Genomic DNA, 24,024 nt, shown 5'->3' with positions numbered 1-24,024 from the left:
GTGCAGAAGGGCTGCTGGACATCCCCAAGGTCTGTAAGTACCAGATTCTTACCAAGCTTTCCTTTTATACGTGTTTGTGTCACTGACGCTGTCTGTAAATGACTCCCTGACAGTGAGCAGGGGCAAATGGGTCCTTGTTAGAGACAACAGCTACCAACTCAGGTACCAGAGAAACTCAGCTAGTACAGGGATGGAGCAGTTGGTAAATAGAATAAAAGCAACCCATCACATTGAAACTGAAAACAGCAGTGTGTTGGGCTTGTGAATTATATCATGGCTTATGGTCACTGAGAATGGCAACTCTATTTGTAGTTTTCTTCACTAGAGCTAATTTTGTCTGGTGCAATTTGTCTGTTTTCCTTGTTTTCTCCCACAGGAGGATAGAGTGTTCAGTGGGTCAGTGTGTTTGGGGAAGCGGGGCAGGTCCAGGTGTCAGGGCTTCTTAGCCCGTCTCCTAGCAACTTCTACAATGACTTGAACCATTTAAGGCCTTTCAGAAGTAAGGGATTTCTAGTTTGGGGCAGGGCAATGGCGGGTCAGGAGTCACAGCCAGCCCTAGAGCCCAGTGCTTTTTTATGGTTTGGGTGTACTTATATAGTGACGCTCATCTCCAGCATACACCAGGGACACGGGTGGGAAAAGAGAAACAGTGTGGACCAGCCATCAGGAGGATAGTGTGTTCATGGTAAGCTTGGCCTCATCCTACCAGCCGCCATATCAATAGCTACAATTTGATGGGGACAAATGCCGAAAACACAAAAACATCTGGTTTTAAGACAGAATCTTCCTATGTGTGTTCAGAAACCTTCACAAGGACCTAATTACTTTTTTTTATTCTGTGCCAGACGTCAATTGTTTTGAATGGCTGTTATAATTCAATCAGTGGCATTATGATGTTTATTAGATAGTTACTGCAAAGTGTAGACTGGTGAAATAATGTACTTTAAGGACTATCCATCTAGGCTCACTCTTAAACCACAGCTGGAACCAATATCGACCTCAGAACTCCATGACCCCCTACTAAGAAGGACTTGGTTGTCTCACAGGGGAAGCAACACTGAAAGTAGTGGAAGAAGTGGGGAAAAATGAGCTCTGCAGAGTCTCCCAAATCACTGTCCAATGCATATAAGTGGTAAGTCACGAGTGTAATCAGTTTTAATGTTTTTTTTTAATCACATTTATTTTTTGTGTGTGTGAGAAGGGGTGTGGCTGTGCCATGGCACATTTGTGTAAATCAATTGATAACTTTTGAGGATAATTATCTTCTACCATATGGGAATAAAACCCAAACTCCCCAGATCTACTTGTCCTGTTTCCATTCAGAAAACGTCAGACCTCCCAGGAATAGCCGCTGAACACAGAGTAACAAGATAAAACAAGTCAGGCACAAATCATCATGTCAAGGCTGATGAGGCAACCCAATAGGAGTAAAAGGGTTCTAAGAGTCAGAGGCACCCTCACCCCACTCTTCAGAGTCACATAAAAATCCCTTTCATATCCAGTGGCCCTGGTGCAGCCTTACGATGGTTCTGTGATAGCCACTTCATTTTCTATAAACTCCTATGAGTAATTGGTTCTGTGAGCCATGTTCTTGTGGTGTCTCAACCTATTTGTCTCCTACAGTCTTTCCTTTCTCTCCTCACTGCCTAATGTTTGGCTGTGCGTCTTTGCATCCTGTCCCATCAGTTGCTAGACCTATGACTAAAGTAGAATCTTAGTAATAATTTCATTATCCTCCCCCCCCCCCAATTTGGCCAGTTCTGTTTACTTCTGCTATAGGTCTTTGAACTATCCAATGTCCAGTTCATGGCTATCCAGACAATCCCTGCTATGGTCTCCCTCTCATAGCATGGGATTGCTGGTGGGCCAAGTTGTAGGTCAAAAGTTTTTTTTTTTTTGGCTGAATTAATGTTTCAGTCTCAGCACTGTAAGTCTTGCCTAGTTCCAGGAGATTGCTGGTTAAGCTCTTCATCTTCCATCGCTAGGAATCTCACTAGTTTTACTCTCATAGATTCCTGGATGTTTTCACTGCACTAAGAGTCTAAGTTGCCCCTCCATTCACCCTTCAGTTCCCTACCTGATCCCTTTTGTTCCCATCTCTATTCACCTCCAGTTCACTACAAAATCTATTCTATTTCTCTTTCAGGGAGATCCGTGAGTCCCCCCTAGAGCCTTTCTTGTTATTTAGCCTTTCTGGGCCTGACTATTCTTAATAGCTAATACCTACTTATAAATGAGTACACACTATATCCGGTGATTTTTCTTTCTAGTTCCATCAATTTGTCTACAAATTTTATGAAGGCAATTTTGTTTTGTTCTCAACTGCTGACTAAAACTCCATTGTGTAAATGTGCCATTTTTTAAAATCCATTCTTTGGTTTAGGGATATCTACTTTGTTTCTAGTTCCTGGCTATTAGCAGTAAGCTCTCTTCTTCCCCACCTCCCTCTCTCTCTTACCCCCCTCCTTTTCCCTTCTTCCTCCTTTTCCCTCTCCCCCTTCCCCACCTCTCAATTGTTCTTGCACCTTTTCAGTTACAGACAAAGCTACATAAGCTTTTGAAGTAACAGTATGGGGAATGAATGGAAGGTGGAGGTAACATAGCAGAAATGTATTTAAAGGGTGAGGCAGCTCCTTTAGAGACATTTGTGTCTCTGGCTAATATTACACTTATTTATTTATTCATTAATCCATCATCTGTTTTCTGTGTATATGTGTGTGAGCGCATGCTTGCCCACATGCTTTCACCCATGTGCCACATGTGTAGGTCAGAGGACAACTAGGGCAGTCCGTTCTCTTCCTTTACTATGTGGATAGGTCATCAGACTGATTGGTAGACACCTTTACCGTAAGAGCCATCTTGGCTGGCCCTTGGCTGCTGTTTAGTTACGTTTTAGTATCTGATGCACCTCTTAAACTCAGAACCCTTGACCACCTTTGCTTCTAAGCAAACTACAACTGATAGATAACTCTTTGCTGGGCATCACTCTAGGTCATTTCTTTGCTTTCTTTCTCACTGAAAAATTTCTGACATTTTCTGTTTTCCTTTTGTTTCTGGAAGCTCTGGGGTTTACTTTGCCACTGGACCACAGAAAGAAGAAGAGGTGGCTGTGCACAAACGCAGTCCCAAGGTGTTGGAGGCTCTACAAAAGCTGAACATCAAAGCTGACCAGGTGAGTGCAAGTGAAAGGCCACACTGGTGGGATTGACTGTGATGTCCCTAGGCTCTGCAGCTCAACTCCAGGGTGAGCAGGGAATTGTGGGTAAATAGATACAAACTTACAGTACAGCAGTAGCATGGGACAGATTTCACTCCACGAAAGCAGGACCTAGATACTCTCTTGTTCCTTACATTGTCCACTAATTGCTCTTCCTCTAATGCCCAGGCTCCAGTCATTGCTGTCCTGGGCTCTGGTGGGGGGCTGCGGGCCCACATCGCTTGTCTTGGGGTGCTGAGTGAGATGAAAGACCTTGGCCTGTTGGATGCTGTCACGTACCTTGCAGGGGTCTCTGGGTCCACTTGGTAAGTGTTGTGTTCAGACACAAGGATGCACCATGTTTTCTACTACCAGCATGAGATGGTGTCTTCCTCCATACCCCAAATACATGCTGCCTTTGTTTTTCCTTTTCTTACATGGACAGGTGGCAATTGTTTATTTCATGCTGTGTAGTGTGGTATTTCGGTATAGGACTTGTTGTATACCAATCAGCTGCATTTTCATTCCTTTTAATGTAACAAAATATCAGACAAAAGCAACTTAAAGAAGGAAAGGTTTATGTTGGTTTTTAGCTTGAGAGCATTGTCCTGGCAGGAAGGGCCTATGTGGAGTGGAGGGAGGTGTGCTGGTTTTCAGCTCAGCTTCTGTCTATTCAGTCTGCGTCCAACCTGGGAAATGGTATGATAACATTCAAAGGTTGTCCTTTTGTCCCTTTTAAATGTCTCTGTAAACACTGTTATGGACACCCAGATATTTGCTGGGCTGTTGGGTCATGTGAGCTATGCACATTTGTGTGCAAACATGTTGAGGCCAGAACAAGACAAATATCAAGTGTCTCTTTTTGGTTTCTACCGTATTACTGTGAAACAAAGCCTCTTAGTGAGCCTATAGCTCACAGTTTGGCCAGGCTGGATGTAGGGGCCACCTGCATCACTCTCCAGTGCTACAGGTGCAGGCATGTTTATCCATGCATACTTTTTACATGAGCATTGGTGATTCAGACCCATGCTTGCATAGCTAGCGTTCTTATTTACTCTTCCGTTTCCCAGGGCCAAGGTTACATTTTAAATAGTGTGTCAGCCGTACAACAGAAGGGGCTCTGTTACATTTCCATTATGCATAGAATGTAATATTTTGTTCATGTCAACAAATTCTATTACTACATTTATCTCCTTCTGCTTCTCACTTCCCTGCTGTCTCATTTCTAGGGTTTTACAGGTTCAAGGGCAGTATATTTTAGGTCAATGGAATATAATCCCTACAATCTTTTAGTCTTTATGTGAGAATACTGTGTTAAATCTATATAGGACTCTTTTTATTCTAAAGGGCTCAGAAGCACTCATGCCTTATAGCTTTATTCTGAGCCCAGGGCAGACATTTTTTATCACTCTTTGCACCTCCTGATTCCAAGTCCAGGGCAGATATTCTTAATCAGTCTTGGACCTTTTTAGTAACAGATACAGCTATACGAGCTTTTGAGCTAAATGTGTGGAGAATGAATAGTACGGGGAGGTAACAGATAGCAGAAATGTATCTTAATGGTGAGGCAGCTCCTTCACACACACACCTGTTATATTAGTTATTGTCTCTTCTTTCTATAATAAGTACTCAAAAAAAGTAAGTCAAGGAAGGGAAGGTTTTTTGGTTCATTTTGCGGAGGTATGGTCCCTCTTAGTAGGGGAGGCATGGCATCAGGTCACATTGTGTCTTCATTTCAGAAGCAGAGAGAGGGGCTGGAGAGAGCACTCACCTCATTTCCAGAAGGTCTGAGTTCAGTTCCTAGCACCCATGTCAGGTGGTTTCACAATGTCAGAGGATCTGACACTGTTCTGGTCCCTGTAGGTGCCTATACTCATGTGCACATCCCAACACATGTGTACGTGTAATTAAAAATAGAAACAAAGCTGAAAAGAAAGAAGCGTAGAGAGATGAATTATGGCAATCTGGTCACTTCATCCTCTGTATTCAGTCTAAGACACCAGCACATGGGTTCGTCCCTTCCACATTCTAGGTCAGCAGTTCTCAAACTGCAGATTTTGATGCCTTTGGTAAACTTCTGTCTCCAAAAATATTTACAATCTGGTTAATAACAGAAGGAAAATTATTGTTATGAAGTAATAATAATTTTATGGTTGGGGGTCAGCACAATATGAAGAACTGTACAGCCGGGCCACAGCATTAGGAACATTGAGAATCACTCTTTGGTGCATCTTCCTACTTCCCTGAAACGCCCTTTCAGAGATGGTGATTCTACATTATGTCAAGCTGACAATGAAGATTAGTATCACAAGGATTAGAAATAGTCTAAAAAGCTGGGTATTGTGGCATGGCAGACACTTGTGAGGTCACCACTGGGAAGGTAGAGCCAGGTGGGTCCCTGGAGTTCACTAGTCAATTAGCATTGCATGGAAATCAGTGAGGTCCAGGCTAGTGAGAAAACATGTCAAGGCATGAGAACACATACACACTCAGATACAAATTAAAAATAAAAATTTAACACTTACCAGAACAGCCAATATCAAATTTCCATGTAATAACTGATCAGTAGTTCCCCTTGGAAAACCTCTCCTCATTTAGTAATGTTCTCAGTCTGTTTTATGTACCTGTCAAGAGGAAGGCACTTAGCTTCTTCATGCCTCTTTAAACTGAGGGTAATCCTATTGTTACATTTGATGTCGAATTATAAAGATGATTGGTCTGGTTTGTTTTTGGCAACTCAGCACAAACCATAGTCACCTGGAAAGAGGGACCCTCAGCTGAGCAACTGAGCGTCAGATTACCATGCAGACAAGTCTGTGAGGGCATTTTCTTAATTAATGTTTAGTGTGCGAGGACCCAGCCTACTGCAGGCAGTGTCACCCCTGGGCTTTTGGGCCTGGATTATATAAGAAAGCAGATTGAGCAAGCCATGGGGATCAAACACTCCTCCATGAACTCTTCATCAGTTCCTGCCCTGCCAGTGTTCCTGCTTTATCTTCCCTCAGCAATGATTTATAATGTAGTCTGTAAGCCAAATGAACCTTTCCCTCTGAAAGTTGGTTTTTGTTAGCATTTTATTACAGCAGTAGAAACCAAGCTAGAAAAATGGTATAATGGTCATATATTTTACAGATGTTCCTTTGAAAAACAATTACTATTTGCCTGTCTGTCATGTGTAGCATTAGGATACAGTCCCAGTTGTGGGATTCAAGGAGACACTGAGGTGGATTGTTGGGTTAGAGCTTCATCATAAATTACTAGATTGATTACTTCTCTATTGCTGTAATTAAATATTGTGCCCAAAGTGACTCACAGAAGCAAGAGTTTATTGGGTTTCTAGCTTCTAGGGAAGAGTCTGTAATAGTGGGTGAGGCATAGCAGAATGCAGCTGGATCAGGAAGATGAGAGATCACATCTTCTACCCAAAAACAATGCAGAGAGAAATGAGGTAAAGCTGTGAAGCCTCAAAGCTCAATTTTAGTGATGTATTTTATAGCAAGGTTCTGTTTTCAAAAAGGTTGCAAAACCTCCTCAAATAGTGCCACACACTGGGGACCCAGGTCAAATACATGAAAGTTTGAAAAATGTTCTTATTTATTAATGCCATTGACACAAAGATAACCAGCAGAATTCAGGGCTCAGGAATGAGACGGGCAACATGGAAGAATGCTACCTAATTCATTCTCTGAAGACACAATTACTCAGATACTAAACAAAGACCCAACACCCCCCCAAAAAAAAGAAAAGAAAAGAAAACTTCAGACCAATTTCATTTATGAATATTTATGCAAAAATACTCAATAAAATTCTAGCAAACTGAATCCAATAGCAGATCAAAACAATTATCCACCATGATCAAGTAGGCTTCATCCCAGGGATGCAAAGTTGGTCCACTATATGAATATTAATGTAATTCACTATATAAACAAACTTAAAGAAAAGAAATCACACGATCATCTTACTAGATGCTGAAAAAGCCTTTGACACAATACAGCACCCCTTCATGTTAGAAGTTTTGAAGAGATCAGGAATTCAAGGCCCATACCTAAACATAATAAAAGAAATTTACTGTGAGCCAACAGCCAATATCACATTTAATGGAGAGATATTGAAGTAATCCCAATAAGATCAGGAACAAGAAAAGGCTGCCCACTTTTAGCATATCTATTTAATATAGTACTCGAAGTTCTAGCTAGAGCAATAAGACAACAAAAGGAGATCAAGGGATACAAATTGGTAAAGAAGAAGTCAAGGTATCACTATTTGCAGATGATATGATAGTATATATAAATGACCCCAAAAATTCCACCAGAGAACTTATACAGTTGATAAACAACCTCAGCAAAGTAACTGGATATAAAATTAACACAAACAAATTAGTAGTCTTCCTTTACACAAATGATAAATAGACTGAGAAAAAAAAAAAAAAAACGGGGAAGTAGCATTCTTCACAATAGTCAGCAATAATATAAAATATCATGGTGTAACTCTAACCAAACAAGTGAAAGATCTGTGTCTTCATTAGAATTTTACTGTTGTGGACAGACACCATGACTAAGGCAAGTCTTATAAAAACAACATTTAATTGGGGCTGGCTTACAGGTTCAGAGGTTCAATCTATTATCATCAAAGCAGGACATGGCAGCATCCAGGCAGCCATGGTGTAGGAGGAACTGAGAGTTTTACATATTCATCTGAAGGCTATACAATGAAAAAAAGAAAGCATTTTCAATAAATGGTGCTGGTCAAACTCTCAGTCTGTATGTAGAAAAAATGAAACTAGATCCATATTTGTTACCTTGCATAAAGCTCACGTTTAAGTGGATCAAGACCTCAACATAAAACCAGATACACTGAATCCAATACAAGAGAAAGTGGGAAAGATCCTCAAACTCACTGATGGTGGTGGTGGTGGTGGATGTCCTAAAGAGAACTCAGTAGCTCAGGCTCCAAGATCAAGAACTGATAAATGGGACCTCATGAAACAGAAGTCAGGACGCATGTGTCAGAGTTAGGGTCCTTCTTATAGGTCCCAGAAGAAAGTTTCTTCATGAGACAGGGTGCAGCTAGTTTGACTTCCAATCATGGAAACAGTTGGGGATCAGGATGTATGTCTTCAATGTAAACTCCCTTCTCCAGGTGAGAGATTCTTTAGAAATATGTTAATTAGATCTTCAGAGACTATGCTATTAGTAGGTGCCCGATTGTGTCTGTAATGGAAAGAGCAGCAGTCTTGTATTCTAACATTACATCACGATATATTTCTTCCATCTTGCTCTCATTGGCCTATGCACCAAGTAGAAGAATCACACAGAGGCTCTGTGAATCATTTATGTACTCCAGTCTTTGTTTACCATCTCTAAATTCCTTTATGACAGTTAATCATTCTTTCCCTGGTTTGTCATCAGGGAAATAGTCAGAATCAATGGCATCCTGGCTCATCACCTCTCTAGCTTTGTGGATCAAAATTCTAATTGCCAGCCTATCATGTCTTAGGGCATTGTCTTTGTTCTCAGGGCATTGTCTTCATTCTATACCAAGAATGGAAATATGGAAGGGATGGAAGAGGAGCTGAAACATCGGTATGAGAAAAGCGAGTGGCCCTTTGATAAGAGCCTGGGGAAAGCCATCCAGGCATCGACACAGGAGAATTACTCCCTGACTGACTTTTGGGCCTATTTGGTTGTTTCCAGGCAAACCAGAGAAGTAAGTCATTCCCAGCAGAGGATGTGGTGTCCCCAATAACTTGACCAATTTCCTCTTTTAGATCGCCCAAATCTGGCAGCTTAGACAAGCCTGATTGGTTGTAAGAAGAAGAATCAGGCTCTGACTCCTTTGTGCAATAAAATAAGTAGAAATTACTGGAAACATTTAGGAACATGCAAAGAAAAGAGGTTCTCGGGAACCTGTTTTTTCCATCTCTGTCACTGGTCTGTCTTCTTGAATTTACTTTTCTCTCTTTTTGTATTCATATTTTATGCTTTGCTGTAGAAAGAATGGAGTTTTCTGCATCTCCATGTTCTTAGTGGACAATATTTTCTCCAGCCCCAGAAGACCACTGTGGCCACATGCAGACCCTCCAGCCAGCTGGCTCTAGGAGCCACCCTCAGATTGTCTGAGCACCTCACCTGATCTGCCCAGTTCAGATCAGATGGCTGTTCTGATCCAAATGTCTGTGACTACCAGGCTGAGAGCATCATGGGTGCATTCCTCATAGGACAGTCATGGCAGTAGGAGTCATTCCCAAGTGGGTTCTTTCTCCAGTGTATTTTTTTCTCTCATTTTTACAGTTTGATTAGATTGGGTTGAATATTGTCCCATTCTTAGAAATGAGAGGAACAGACAGCCTGAACTGTGAGACTGACATAAGAGAAAAATTGAATTTTCCCAATGATCCTGTTAGATTTCTTCCAGACTGTGGGTCTTAGGGGAACAGATACTATTTAAAAATGTCAAAGTGGGCCAGGTACCTGATGTATACTTATTCTTTTCCTTTATCTGTCCCTGCCTTCCTCTCCCTTTTTGTTTCTGTTTTTTTTTTTTTAATATACTTTGTGCCAGTCACACTCTTTTCTGTCCTCTTTCTTCCCTGTACCTTGATCTCTCTCCCTCTAGTCTGTTTCCCTTTTCCCTTTCTTCTCTCCCTTCCTCCATCTCATAGTTTAACATTTTTTAAGCTTTGTTGAAATATAGTTGAAACAAAGTTGAACACATGAACATATTTCAAGCACATTTTGATGAGTTTGGACTTACACACTTACCTGTGAAATATCTCATGGCCAAAGCAGTAAGCATATTCATCTCCTGCAGAAATTTCTTATGCTTCTTCTTGTGGGTTTTTTTTTTTTTTTTTTTTTTTGATTGTGTGGGGTAGATGATAAGAATACTACATTTGACCCCTTCAGTTATACTAAGTGGCTCAGGCCAGTCATATGATTCCACTGCCTCTGAGGCATCTAAGATAGAAAACTCACAGACATGGGGAACAGAATACTGGCATTCAGTGCCTGGATGCAGAGGCTGATGAGCACTGTTGCTTGAAGGAGGATGGAGTTCCATCAGAGGAGCAGGGACATGACCTCTCTGTTTACGCTATCCTTGTGAGACTCTTTTCCACTCTTATCCTTTAAGGGTACTCCACTTCACTCTGTCTGTCCTCCCACTGAAAAGTAAGCACAGGGGGCTGTAATGGTAGTTCAGTGAAGAAAGACACCACAGCCAAGCCTGAAGATCTAAGTTTGATCTGTGGAACCCGAACAGTAGATGGAGAATTGACTCCTGTAAGTTGTCCTCTGACTTCCACACATGTAGGAATAGGTTTCCTAGATGAAGAAGAAAGAAATATTCCTAAACTAGGTATACAGTGTACAAAGATTCTACCTAGTTTGGAGAGACAAAACCATATTCTTCTAAACAGTGTGCTTCTACCTTATTCAATTTGGGTGGTGCTGTTTTTCTCTAAAGCTTCAGGATTCGAATATGTCCAGCCTAAAGAAGCAAGTGGAGGAAGGAGTGTTGCCCTATCCCATCTTTGCAGCCATTGATGAGGACCTTCAGGCTGATTGGAGGGAGAAAAAAATTCAGAGTAAGCAAAAAATTGGGTTGGAGGGGAGGTAGTAAGGGAATGAAAGGCAGGGAATGCATGTACGGATAAGTAGAATGCATGGATGTTTCCCGTAGACTGCCTGTAGGAGGTACAGAAGCAAAGGGATCAAAGAGAAGGGGCTTTCAGGATAGGATGCTCAGATCATAGAAGAGCAAACAGTAGTCTCATAAACTGCTAGAAGGCCAACACATGTTTGGGGTGACTAAGGAAGCTGTAATGTGGGCTAAGTAAGGGACCCAGGTTGGAGATACGGTGGCATGACTTTTTACTACTTCACTGTCATCTTCTCAATGGTTCCAATTATTATTCTAGTGCTGGTGGCTTTCCTAGTGTTCCCTTAGTGTTTCAAGCCACAGTCTTTGCCCTGGAACCAAGACCTTTTCATGCAATTTACTTAATATAAAATGCCTTTATTTGTTTGACGAGTATACCCTTGTTGCACATAAGGCAATGTTTCAGGTACTCACTCACCCTAGCATCCTAAAGCTTAGAAGTTCCTGGGGTCAATGCTCCATTTCTCTCCTCCCAATATGGGTTTTTGATAATGTAATGAAAAGCAACCATGGAAGCAAAGGGTTCATTTGGCTTATAGTTCCAGGTCATGGCCATTGTTACAGGGAAGTCAAGTTAACATGTCACTTCCACAGTCAAGGACAGAAATGTAGAAACTTATTTAATTGATTGCTCTAGGCTAGCTTTCCCTCCCTTTATACTGATTCTGTCTAGGGAATAGTGACACTTAAAATGGGCTAGATTTTTCCATACCAGAAATCAAGATTGCAAGCTGCTACTACCACTCTGAAGATTAGTCTGGTGGTTCCTCAGAAAATTAGACATAATATTACCTGAGGATCCAGCTATACCACTCCTGGGCATATACCCAAAAGATGCTCCAACATATAACAAGGGCACATGCTTCACTATGTTTCTAGCAGCCTTATGTATAATAGAAGCTGGAAAGAATCCTGATGTCCTTCAACAGAGGAATGGATACAGAAAACGTGGTACCTTTATACAATGGAGTACTACTCAGCTATTAAAGACAATGACTTCATAAAATTCTTAGGCAAATGGATGGAACTAGAAATGATCCTGAGTGAGGTAACCCAGTCACAAAAGAACACACATGGTATGCACTCTCTGATAATTGGATATTAGCCCAAAAGCTCAGAATATCCAAAATACAATTCACAGACCATGTGAAGCTCAAGAAGAAGGAAGACAAAAGTATAGATACTTCATTTTTTTCTTAGAAGGGGGAACAAAATATTCAAGGGAGGAAATATGATGACAAAGTATAGAGCAGAGATGAAAGGCAAGCCCATGCAGAGAATTCCCCACTTCAGGATCTATGCCACATACAGTCACCAAACCCAGACAATATTGCTGATGCCAAGAAGTGCATGCTGACAGGAGTCTGATATAGCTGTCTCCTGAGAGGCTCTGCCAGAGCCGGACAAATACAGATGAGGCTGCTCACAGCCAGTCATTTGACTGAGAACAGGTCCTCAGTATAGGAGTTAGAGAAAGGACTGAAGGAGTGGAAGGGATTTGCAACCCCATAGGAAAAACAAGAATATCAACCAACCAGACTCTCCCCAACCCCAGAGCTCACGGGGAATACACCACCAACCAAAGAGTACACATGAAGGGGCCCATGGCTCCAGATACATATATAGCAGAGGATGGCCTTATCAAGGCATCAATAGGAGGAGAGGCCCTTGGTCTGGTGAAGGCTTGATGCACTAGTGTAGGGGAATGTCAGGGCAGGGAGGCGTGAGCTTGAGGGAGTAGGTGGGTCTGGGAGCACCTTCATAAAGGCAGAGGGAGTGGGGAATGGGATATGGGGTTTCCGGAGGGGAAACTGGGAAAGGGGATAACATTTGAAATGTAAATAAAGAAAATGTCCAATAAAAATAGGGGGAAAATAAATAAAGCAGTGCTCCCACAGGCATGTCCATAGACTATCCTAATTAACTATTAGTTATTAAAACCTTTTAAGCAGGTATTCTGGGCTATGTCAGGTTGAAGGTTGAAACTCATCAGAATAGTCCTTGTATGGCTTTTTCACTGAAGTGGGTAAGGTTGACCTAGTTTTCATAGATCCAACCACAGCAGTCCAGAGGTAAGGTTAATTTGGTTTTAACATCTGTCACTCCATTAATTACCAGGATTATTTTGACTAATCTGGATTGCTAGGCAGGATGTTCTTCCATCCTAGCTACTCTATATGTGTCTCTCCTGACCTGTGTACTGGTTAGGAGAGGACAGCCTTCCCTCATAGAGGAAGACAGTTACGTAGTCAAGAATATATTAATAGCTGCACTTTCTCCAAATCAAGACCAGTGAGACCTCTGGTCATCATTTACTCAACTCTCTGCATCTTGGACCAAGTATCAGCACCTTTCTTGAGGGTTCTTGTAAATAGTTCCTTATTGGTCTTTCTGTACCATTCATTTCCTTCCATAGCTACATGATGGGAATTTTTAGGACTTGATCATGTGATTTTTCTTCTTAAAATAAATAGTTCATCTATTACGTGGCATCCCAGATAATCCTCATGTCATAGTGTATCTAATCTAGAGTCTTCATCATTCCCACATTCCAGAGTTGAAGCTGTTAGGAAGTGGCAATAAAAAAAAAAAAAAAAAGGCATACCTGGCACCTAATGTTTCAGGCTCAGAGCTTGTAGTTTATTTATTTATTTTTTTTGCCTCCCCAGATTCCTGGTTTGAATTCACACCTCATCATGCTGGATACCCTGCCCTTAGGGCTTATGTCCCCATCACAGAGTTTGGAAGCAGATTTGAGAATGGAAAACTGGTTAAAATTGAGCCTGAGAGAGACTTGACTTTCCTGAGAGGTAAGTATGGAATCAGAAGGAATTCAGTGGAGGTAGGAAGTGAATATTAGGCAAGAATAACCTCCCAGAGACTGTAGCTCTGCCCTACTCCTTCATTGCTAGGAGAAAAGGAGAGGTGTCTGGCCTTCCAGAGGAACACTTTGATAATCTCTCAGGAATTTCTAGACCTGACAGACACATGGCACCTTACTAAATGTTCTGATAAACAGATTTAAAATGCAGGTGTATGAGTTAAATGCAATCTCACATGTAAAACACTTTCATCCAGTGACCAGCACGTGTGAGGATTTTGAGGATAGTTATATATCCATTTTGCTAATAATTTTTGCTGTTCTTTGAGACTGGGCCTCATATATTTTATTTTGACCTTGAACTAAAACATGTGACTGTGGCTAGTCTTGAACTATTATTTCTTTTGCATCTATCTTCCAAGTACTAGGATTACAGCTGTGCCTCACAATGACCGGACAGCATGTGATTTTATGATACATTGTGAAGTCCATCAAGGATACCTAATTCTGCATAGATAGAAACAGAGACAAGACTGGTATTTTTCTCCATCATCTTCCCATGAAAATGGCACTTAATCTATCTAATAACTGAAGTAGGATCTTTTGATGCTTTTTATATTTTTTCAGTTTGGCTGTAACTACTTTGTCTACCATTTACATGATTTTCACCCCTGAGCTAGCATTGTTTTGAGACTAGAACTTCTAAACCCTTTAATGTTGTCCACATTCCAATTCTGCCTCTGTTACAGCAATGATGTTGAAATGTAATGATATAACTCTACTGGTTCACTTCAATTACAAGAAGTCTCACTTTTATTTCTCTTTTCTTTTTAGGTTTATGGGGAAGTGCTCTTGCTGATATTGAAGAAATTAAGAAGTATATTTGGAGTGAGTATTTGAGGGGATTCTCTGCACCTTCTTTCTTGTTACAGGAGAGGAAAGTATTGCCATTATCCTGACATTATTGTTTTCTTTCAAGCCTCCATGAGGGCAGTTGGGATGTCTGAAGAACGGCTGGGTGCAGAGAGCCTTAATTACATGTGATCTCTGTTACCCAGCCTCTCTGTAGCTCAGTTGCTACATCTACACCACACTGATGACACGGGTAGTTGTAAAGACAGTGAATTCCTGTAAAGGGCCCAGTGGGTAAGAGCACTAGGAACCATTGCAATTATTATTGGTTTTGTCAAATAATCCATACCATGATCCCAAGGATTGTGTGGATGGCACAATCACCTGTATTCAAATTTTATTTGTTTGCCAGGCATGGTGATGTATAACTTTAATCCCAGCATTTGGGAGGCAGAGGCAGGAGTTCTCTGTGAGTTTGAGGCCAACCTAGTCTGCATGGGGAATTCCAGGACAGCCAGGACTACATAGAAAGACTCTTGTCTAAAAAAAGAAAACAAAATAACAACGAAGATGCCCACAATTCCCATGAGACATCATTTTTTCGATGTGTATGGATGTTTTGTCTGCATGTATGTTTATGTACTACATGTGTGCCTTGTGGCTGCAGTGGCCAGAAGAAGATATCAGATTTCCTGGAATTGGAGTTGTTTTCAGCACCACAGTGCTACTGGGAATTGAACCTGGATTATTTGGAAGTGAACTATCTCTCCAGTCTCCAACTTGGGCTTTTTTTTTAATGACTGAGTCAAGAGAATGCCAAGTTCCTTCCTTCCCTCCTCTCACTATCCAGTGAGCAATAGTGTAGGAATAGATGGCAGTTTGTGCCTGGGACCACATCACAGCTCTGATCAGTATGATATATGCTTTGGCTAACTCAGTGCTCTTTGAAACAGTCCATCTCTAATGGAGACAATAGTGTCCCCAGGTCGTGTGTTAGAAAAGAGTTTTAAAGGCCTAATATGTATACGGTTCTTAGAGCTGAGAATGGACCACAGTGATGTCTGACTATGTCTAACAGCAGTAGTGTAACCAGACAGAATGGATCTGCATCTTGGTGAGTGTGATGACAAAACCCACAGCCAAGAGGTAAAACAGTAGACGAAAGAGGCCTTACCTATTACAGTGTGGGCAAGTAGGGTCAGGCCTTGACTGAAAAGTGATGCCCTTTTCAAACAAAGGAAGTGTGAACACTTGTTTGGAGAGGTTGTGAGTATTTATTTGGCAAAGCATTTCAGAAGTGGCCACATTTCTGGGCATGAGCAATTAAAGACTTAGACCCAAAGTGGTGGCTTAGAGGTTAAAGCATTTGCCATGTAAGCATGGGGACCAGAGTTTGGATCTCTAGATCCTGTGTAAATACCAGGTGGCATGGCATCCTGTCTGTAAATCCAGCCTTAGGTGACAGAGGCACAGGAATACCTCAAGCAAACTAGCAACTAATATAGCCATATTGGTTCACTCTGGGTTTGATAGAGACCCTGCCTTGATGAATAATGTAGAAAGCAACAGAGGATAATTCCCAGGATAAACAGTGATCCTCCACACACAACACAACACATTTGATATGTACCTTTTCATACATATGTCCCTCATTTGGCTTACATTGATGGCACGCACATAAAAATAGCAAAGGGAAAATAAGTAAGATGTTCGCTATTGTGCATGCTCAGTTTAAGATAAACAATGAAGGCTGTTAACTATTGTGCTTTGTCATTTTAAACTAAACAATGAAAGTTGGGAATGTATTTGGGTACCTAAAGCTTGTTTAAAGATGGTGGGCAAGAATGCTGTGGGTTTCCTTAGCTTTCATGGTAAAGATGGTTGGCTTCATCTAGTGCCACAGTGCTGAGCGGTTGTTTGATGACATTTTGTTAGCTGACCTGGTGTAGGCCATGAATTAAACAAAAGAGTTCTTTCTCCAAGGTCCTAGTTACAGCAAAAGGAAAGGACATTTTGAAGGATATAATTCTATACATAGGAATCGCTTGACCTCAAGGCTTTCTGCCTCTATGTAGCTGCTAAAATTAATGATGATTACTGAAAGATGACACTCTTAAGCAAGCATTCATTCTTCACTTAATACCAGCTTATACCCAAACCATACTTTATGTTTTAACAGTGCTCCTCGGAAATTCAATGAATCTAGAGCCAGGCACGTTGGCTCACACCTTTATATCAGCACTCCACAGATAGAGGTAGAGGTGGACCTCTGACTTTGGCCTAGTGTACAGAGAGAGTTCCCAGACAGCCAAGAATATACAGAAAAATCCTCTCAAAAAACAATGAGAGAGAGAGAGAGAGAGAGAGAGAGAGAGAGAGAGAGGCAGAGACAGAGAAAGAGAGAGACAGAGAGAGAGAGGCAGAAAGAGACAGAGACAAAGACAGGGGTAGGGGGAGGAAAGTATTTCTTTGTAGCCTCCCACTGGCTAAATTTGGAAGTTGGGTCATATTTTACTTTCTTAGTAGGTAAATTAGGCTTGCTCTTCAGAAGAAGTAGTGTTGATTTGTAGTGGTGTGTTCTGCCCCATCCAGTTTCAAGTTATCAGTGTGGGTTCACTAGAGGCAGAGTTGGAAGGGAGGCAGTGTTAGGTCTTGAGAGTTAATGTCAGTAAAGCTTCAGTCTACTATGGCCAGTCTTACAAAGGAACAGCCATAGAGAAACCTGCCTTGGATACACTTAATGCAGGGCTGGTAGTATTTGTCTGTGATCCCAGCACTTGGGAGATGGAAGCAGGAAGATCAGGAGTTCAAGGTCATCTTCATTTATGTAGTGAGTTTGAGACCATTCCATCAATATGAGATCATGTCTTAAATGCATGAAAAGAAAAAATAAATATTCAACACCGTAGCAAGAGGCTGTATAGTACATGTGAATGTTGTGCATTTTACCCTGTTACAGACTATTTCATGGACCTGTTTGGAAAATTGAAGCAAAAATATCTGTTTATGGGAAGTAAGTACCCTGTTTGTTTTGAATCACTGGTGAGGACATGGATAAGAAGTTGCATAAACTGGCCATACGTCTCAAAATGTCACAGTGATGCTCATTGTCACCTTCTGAAGTGCTGTTTTTGCCAAACTGCTCAATGTGCTGTGTGAGTGTGTATGTACGTGTGTGTATGTGTGATGTGCGCACACACACACACATATGCATGCACATATGTAGAGACCTGAAGATGATGTCTGCTGGTTTCTTCCATCACTCTATCTTGTGTGAACAGGGAGTTTATTAGTAGGGTAGACTGACTGTCCAAGAAGCCTTCAGTATGTTCCTATGCCTACCATCACTGCTGGGATTAGAGTTGTATGACACTTTAGTGGATATTGAAGATGTGAACTCAGACCCTAATGTTTGAGTAGAATTAATAAACTCCATGCTCACACAAGGTTGAGAAAGTGGTCTCCACATAACATGTACACACACACACACAAACACACACACACACACACACACACACACACACACACACACAGATGGAACCATCACCCAAGTCCCATCATAGAAGTTTTTTGACAGATGAGGTAACTGAGGATCATGGGCTGGACTAGAAAGGATGTGTGCTTGCTTGATTGTGTGACTGAAAAGATGGGCCGGGTAAAACAGTAGTGTCAGGAAAGGAGGTTTTTGTGAGGGATGGCAATGATGGTAGTGGTACCCTCTCCTGGGTGGCATTTTCATTTCTTCGTAGGGGCTGAAACAGTGACATACTCAGAAGCACCAAGGATGGAGATGGATGAAATGCTCTTGGATTTAGTGATGGCTTATATCACAGATAAGGATGACCCCAGCTTCAAGAAGAAGCTCTGTGACCTTCAGCAGGTTCTGGGTACTGAGACAGGTTTGTACACTAGGACACACCTGCTCATTCCTGTGAGGATGCTAAATGATGGAATGTTTTCTCTTAGAAGAAATTGCTCTAGGACACAGCCACTGCCAGGTCACCACAGGAGATGAGATAGAGTGGGTCAAGCAGTGGCCGTCAGCTGATGGAATGGGTGTGTCCTGAGTAGGTAATTACCTGGGTTTCTTGGGGCAGATGAGTTTGGTAAAGAGATGGCTAAGATCATCCAGAATTGGAATGAGATCTCTCCAGAGAAGAAGGAGCAGTTTCTGGACCGTCTGTTGGATTACTTAATTCAGACACTTGAGCCCGTCACATACAGCATGAAGAACTATATCGGAGGTAAATGCCAGCACCATCAGACCCCTCCTTTCTTGTCCCCACTGGTGTCCATTACATTATTTTTACCCGTGTGACAAAGTACATGGCAGAAGCAAATTAGATTGCTTTGTTTTGACTCGTGGTTTGAGGACATACTGTTTAGCAGAATGAGTGTGAGGAAGCAGGGGTGGGGGAGACAGAGGAGAGAGAAGGTCTGTCTTTGGGTTGCATATGTGGGTCCTCCACACTCATTTGAAACTGTCACTATGAAGGTCAGTGCTTCACCACAGGACTTCAGAGGAGTGACAGCATATACTATCCATGATGCTTACTTTGTACCCTTTGGTTTCTGCATATAGGTTTGCTCTTTGACACTTTAACTTTTCTGAGAAAAACTGGAAAGTGCTTTTGGAATTGGCGCTGGGGAACTGTTAACAACTTCCTCTATAAACATGGTGAGAATATCCCATTTTCATCTCCCTTAAATCTCATGGGCTGGGATAGGCTGTGGAGAACACGGGGTGATCTCAGCTCTTCCCTTTCCTGGAAATGTAGGACATGGCAGGGAACTCACTGAACAGAGTGATGGAACTTCTTCATGGTGGTGGTTCACAGTGAGAGACACACGGTATTTTCAATAGCAATAGAAGGCATGCTAATGTTGTTGAAATGTTGGTGTTTTCTTCTGTCTATGAATAGATCCTTCATATAGAATAGATGTGGGCCTCTGGGTTATTCTTAGGCTGCTTTATAGATTTTACCAACTTCTGTCCTTTTGTTATATAAATGTTCTCTTTCCAGACTATGACAATGCCGAAATATTTAAAGTTTATCCACCACTCTTTTGTGATAACACTATCCACCATGAACATCTTTGTGAGCCTTTATACCTTTATAGTTTAGGAAAGGTGAATTCTCTAGGAAGATGAGTTCCATAACGTTGTTAGCTTGGTTAGCTTCATACATGCTTAGAAAAGTCACATCACTCTGCTTTCAATGGCTATAACAAAATACCCCAGGCTGGTACTCTGTAAGGAAAAGAGGTTTATTTAATTTACAACATTAGAAGATGAAAGTCCAATATGAGGTGGCCCCATCTGCTCATCCTCTGATTAGAGAGAGTACTAGTGACTGCAACATTATGTGATAGAGCAGCCACATGTATAGGAGATATAGTAATGGATGGGACTAATGTTATAAATACCTTGATTTTTCCAGAGCTAATTCAGTACAACAAAAATCCCTTCTAAGGCTGGTGCTTTCATCTTCCACTAAGCTTCTTCTCTTAAAGGTTTCTCCGTCTCCACACTTCACACTGCTGACCAAGCTTGGGTCTCTGAGGAGCACACTCAATCCATGTGTAGACAGTGGCAGAAAGGAACTCTAGCTGGACATGGGTCCCTACTCACCTCTCTGAGTCACCAGCTCTGTCGGCACAAACTGCTTCCTATACCTACATTCTGGCTTTAGATTAGACAAGTTCTTTTCCTGGGTGTAGGTAACATTGCAGATGAGGCCATGCGCAGCCGGGAGTTTCTCCATCTGGTGGATGCTGGTTTTGCCATCAACACTCCCTACCCACTCGTTCTGTCTCCAGTGCGTGAAGCTCACCTCATCCTCTCATTTGACTTCAGTGATGGGGACCCATTAGAGGTAATCGAAAAGAAACTTCTATGTATTTGTGATGGCCTTGGGCAGAGATGGAGCTGTGCATGAAGAAACCCAGGGTCTGGCTGTGAAGTGGGTATTGGGCAGTTGTGGTCTGGGGCACTATGGCATGCATGCATTCCCCAGCATCATGCATGGACATGCCTAAGTATCATACATTTAAGAACCTAGAAGATTCTTGTACATTGGCAAGACGGCTCAGCAGATAAAGGTGCTTTTTGCTAACTTGAGTTCAACCCTCCAGACTCTTGTGGTGGATCTCATAAATTGTCTTCTGATGACACTAAATAAGGGAAATATATCGACATATGTGTTGTAAAATCCACACTAACATACTAGGCAAGAAATGCCTATGAAAACATAAAAGTATATTTGTATTCGATCAATCTCAGATCATCAGGCTTGGTGGCAAATATCTATACCTGCTTAACCTTATTGCTGCAGGGTAAAGATTTCTATTTCACATTTATGTTTCACTTGCCTATCTGCTATAGCTGTATCTGGATTGCATCCTAGAAGCCTGTTTTTAGAACTTGGTCCTTTGGTGTAGAGGTTGGGAGTGTTAGAACACTAAGAAGATGCAGCTAGTGCAGTGGCCCCCATCCTTCCTAATGCTGGGACTCTTTAATATAGGTTCTAATGTTGTGGTGACCCCCAACCATAAGATTATTTTCATTGCTACCTCATACCTTGAATTTTCTTTTGTTATGAATTGTAATACAAATATCTGTGTTTTCTGATAGTCTTTGGTGTCCCCTCTGAAGGGGTCACTCAACCCCAGAAGGGGTCATGACCCTCAAGTTGAGAACCACTGGTCTGGTGGGAGGAGTTTATTGGGCTCATTCTCTCAAAGACCAGCCAGATTCTTTCCCTTGACTTGTCATGTGAGCACTTTAGCTCTGTCATACACTCCTACTACGTGGCCTGGAACTTCTAAGACTATGATCCCAAATGAACCTTTCTTTGTAAGCTGATTAGTTTGGACATTCCCTACAATAGTGGAAAGCTGACTGACTGACTTCCATTGTAACAATTAGGCTATTTAAAAGCAATTGTGGAGCTGACTTTCCATTTCTGTTATTCAGTAATGGAAACTGGCTTTGTCTGTCTCCATTTAATTCTCCCAGTGAAGCAGATGTTAAAGAGTCTCTTAGAGAGGAAATGAGATTGGCTGGTTCTGGATATCTGACCCACTGCCAAACATTAGATGAAGTTCTGTGAGTCTTGTGGAAGAGTTAGGGGAAGGATTGAGAGGTCTGAAGGAATAGGTATTCCACAGGCCAACACAGCCAAGTAACCTGGACCCCTAGGGGTTCTCAGAGACTGAACCACCAACCAAAGAGTGAGTGTGGACTGGACCTGGACTCCCCTCCCCTGTATGTGTGGCAGATGTGCAGCTTGGTCTTCATGGTGATCTCCTACCAACTGTAGCAGGGACTGTCTCTGAATTTGTTGCCCGCCTATGGAACCTGTTCTGGTAACTGGGACCCCCTATCTGCCCTCAATGAGAGACCATTCCCTTAGCCCCAAATGGCTTGATTTGCAGAGTGTGTGTGTGTGTGTGTGTGTGTGTAACCCAAGGGGTGTTCCCCCTTTTCAGAGGGGAAGGTTAGGACTGAATGGGGAAAAGAAGTGTGAGAGGGATTGGGAGTTCTGATATTGGGATGTAAAGTGAATGAAGAAATAAATTAGTTTTATAAAAAATGGGAGTCTCTCAGGGAGGAATGATATTGACTAGCTCTGAATATCTGTTGGTGTCCCCTCATCTAAGCACATTGTCCTTCATACTGACCACAAGGTTATTCTCAACCCTTGCAGAAACTGTTATTTGACCCTCAGTGTATGATGTCTTCTGTACAAACCAAATCCAATAACAACTATGCACTTTATAGCCCACTCCTGAGGTCTTTGCTGAGATTCCAGTGTGTCTCAAGGCCACTTATTTTCCCCTTCTCAGACCATCAGGGCCACAGCAGACTACTGCCAGCACCATAATATCCCCTTTCCTGAAGTGAGGGAGGATCAGCTGAAGGAGTGGGCCAAAGCCCCAGAGAGCTGCTACATCCTTAGAGGGGAAACAGGACCTGCTGTTATGCACTTTACTCTGTTCAACAAAGACAACTGTGGAGGTATGTGTGTGAGCAAAACAGGGTAAGGAGTCATGGGACTGGACTGGCAATCTTAGGGACACCTAGTTCACATTTCAACATCTGAAGTTCAAGGGAATGAGTAGGAAGCCTCATACTGTCTACCTATGGCCTCCAAAAAGGTGTCATATTTTAGTTTCTGTTTGGGACATTTTTTCCTGTTTCCTCTTTTCCTTGGAACATTCTTGTCCTAGCTGGATGTCTTGTTTCTTCCAACTGGGCATCCACATTACATTCATTATTCAGTCCAGGATAAACAATTGTGTGTGGCTTAGCATGTATCAATGTGATCCTGTTAGTTTGAGCCCTGCTGTTTACTACACTGAACTCTCTGGGCGTCTCTACAACTCTGCCTTCAGAGTGGGACACAGTGTAGAGCTGGCCTTTTTTTTTTTTTCTATAGATAGGGTTTCACTATTATCACCAGAGGGAGCTATGAAATAGGGATCCCATTCCCTTAACTTTCTTAGTGCTAAGACTGTAGCTGTGGCTTTACCCGTTTTCTACTTTACCCCCCTTTTAATTTTAAAGTAATTTAATAAAATTATTGTTAGTTCTTTGTATTTGCGTTGGACTGTTTGTCCATGTGAGTGTAGATGTTCAAAGAGAAGAGAGGCTTTGGATCCCCTGGGGCTGGAATTACAGATGGCTATGATTCACCTGACACAGGTGCAGGGAACTAAATTTCTGTTCTCTGAAAGAGCAGTATATGTTTTGCTAAACCATTTCCCAACAATTTTATTGTTTTTTTTTTTTTATTTTATTGATTTACGTTTCAAATGTTATCTCCTTTCCAGGTTTCCCCTCTGGAATCCCATTCTCCCTCCCCCTGCTTCTATGAGGGTGTTCCCACACCTGCCAATCCATTCCTGCCTCCCCACTCTGGCTTTCCCCTATAGTGGGGTATTGAGCCTTTACAGGACAAAGGCTCTCTTCTCCCATTGATGTCCAGCTCAGTAGGAACTGAGGGTAGGAACATCCAGGATGGCTTAGGTTATCTAGAATGCCCCTCTAGCATGGAAAAGCACTTCAGGAATCTCAGGTGCTGGATGAAGAAGTTTTTAAAGAAAAAGGTCCTATAAAATAATTGAGACTACATGACATTTTTCAGTGAGAGGTGAGATTGCAGGGTTTATATTTCTTCAGACATGGCCAGAGGAGAAACCCTGCCATTAAGGGAATCTCTCGTATCTCATGAGTTCAGAGGCTGTCCGGTCATGATGAACTTTGACCTTAATTAGCAGACTTTTCCCACAGTAATCCTAACTTTATATATGTTTTTCTTGATGTTGGTGTATTTCAGATGACATTGAGATTTGGAGAAAAAAGTATGGGACAATACAACTATCTGACTCATACACATGTGACATGGTAACTGACTTGCTGAGGGTGTCGAAGGAAAATGTGCAGAAAAACAAAGCGAAAATCATCAGTGAGATGAGGAACGTGGCTGGGTGA

The 24,024-nt window shown here is 41.9% G+C and overlaps 1 protein-coding gene across 1 annotated transcript; it reads left to right on the top strand.

Moving 5' to 3' along the window:
- Window positions 1-1,085: 1,085 nt before the first annotated feature.
- On the top strand, window positions 1,086-24,024 carry PLA2G4C (phospholipase A2 group IVC; the record flags this gene model as incomplete). Its single annotated transcript, XM_080908708.1, has 13 exons — window positions 1,086-1,132; window positions 3,061-3,172; window positions 3,386-3,522; window positions 8,713-8,902; window positions 10,661-10,781; window positions 13,525-13,665; window positions 14,511-14,564; window positions 17,488-17,541; window positions 18,278-18,427; window positions 18,626-18,772; window positions 20,250-20,404; window positions 22,377-22,548; window positions 23,870-24,024. 13 exons carry the CDS (start codon window positions 1,086-1,088, stop codon window positions 24,022-24,024), a joined length of 1,635 nt encoding a protein of 544 aa, XP_080764834.1.

The sequence above is a fragment of the Micromys minutus genome, assembly GCF_963924665.1.
Source record: "Micromys minutus genome assembly, chromosome: 32".
Taxonomy (NCBI): domain Eukaryota; kingdom Metazoa; phylum Chordata; class Mammalia; order Rodentia; family Muridae; genus Micromys; species Micromys minutus.
Note: the sequence above shows the minus strand (reverse complement) of the source record. Positions and strands in the feature narration are given on the sequence as shown.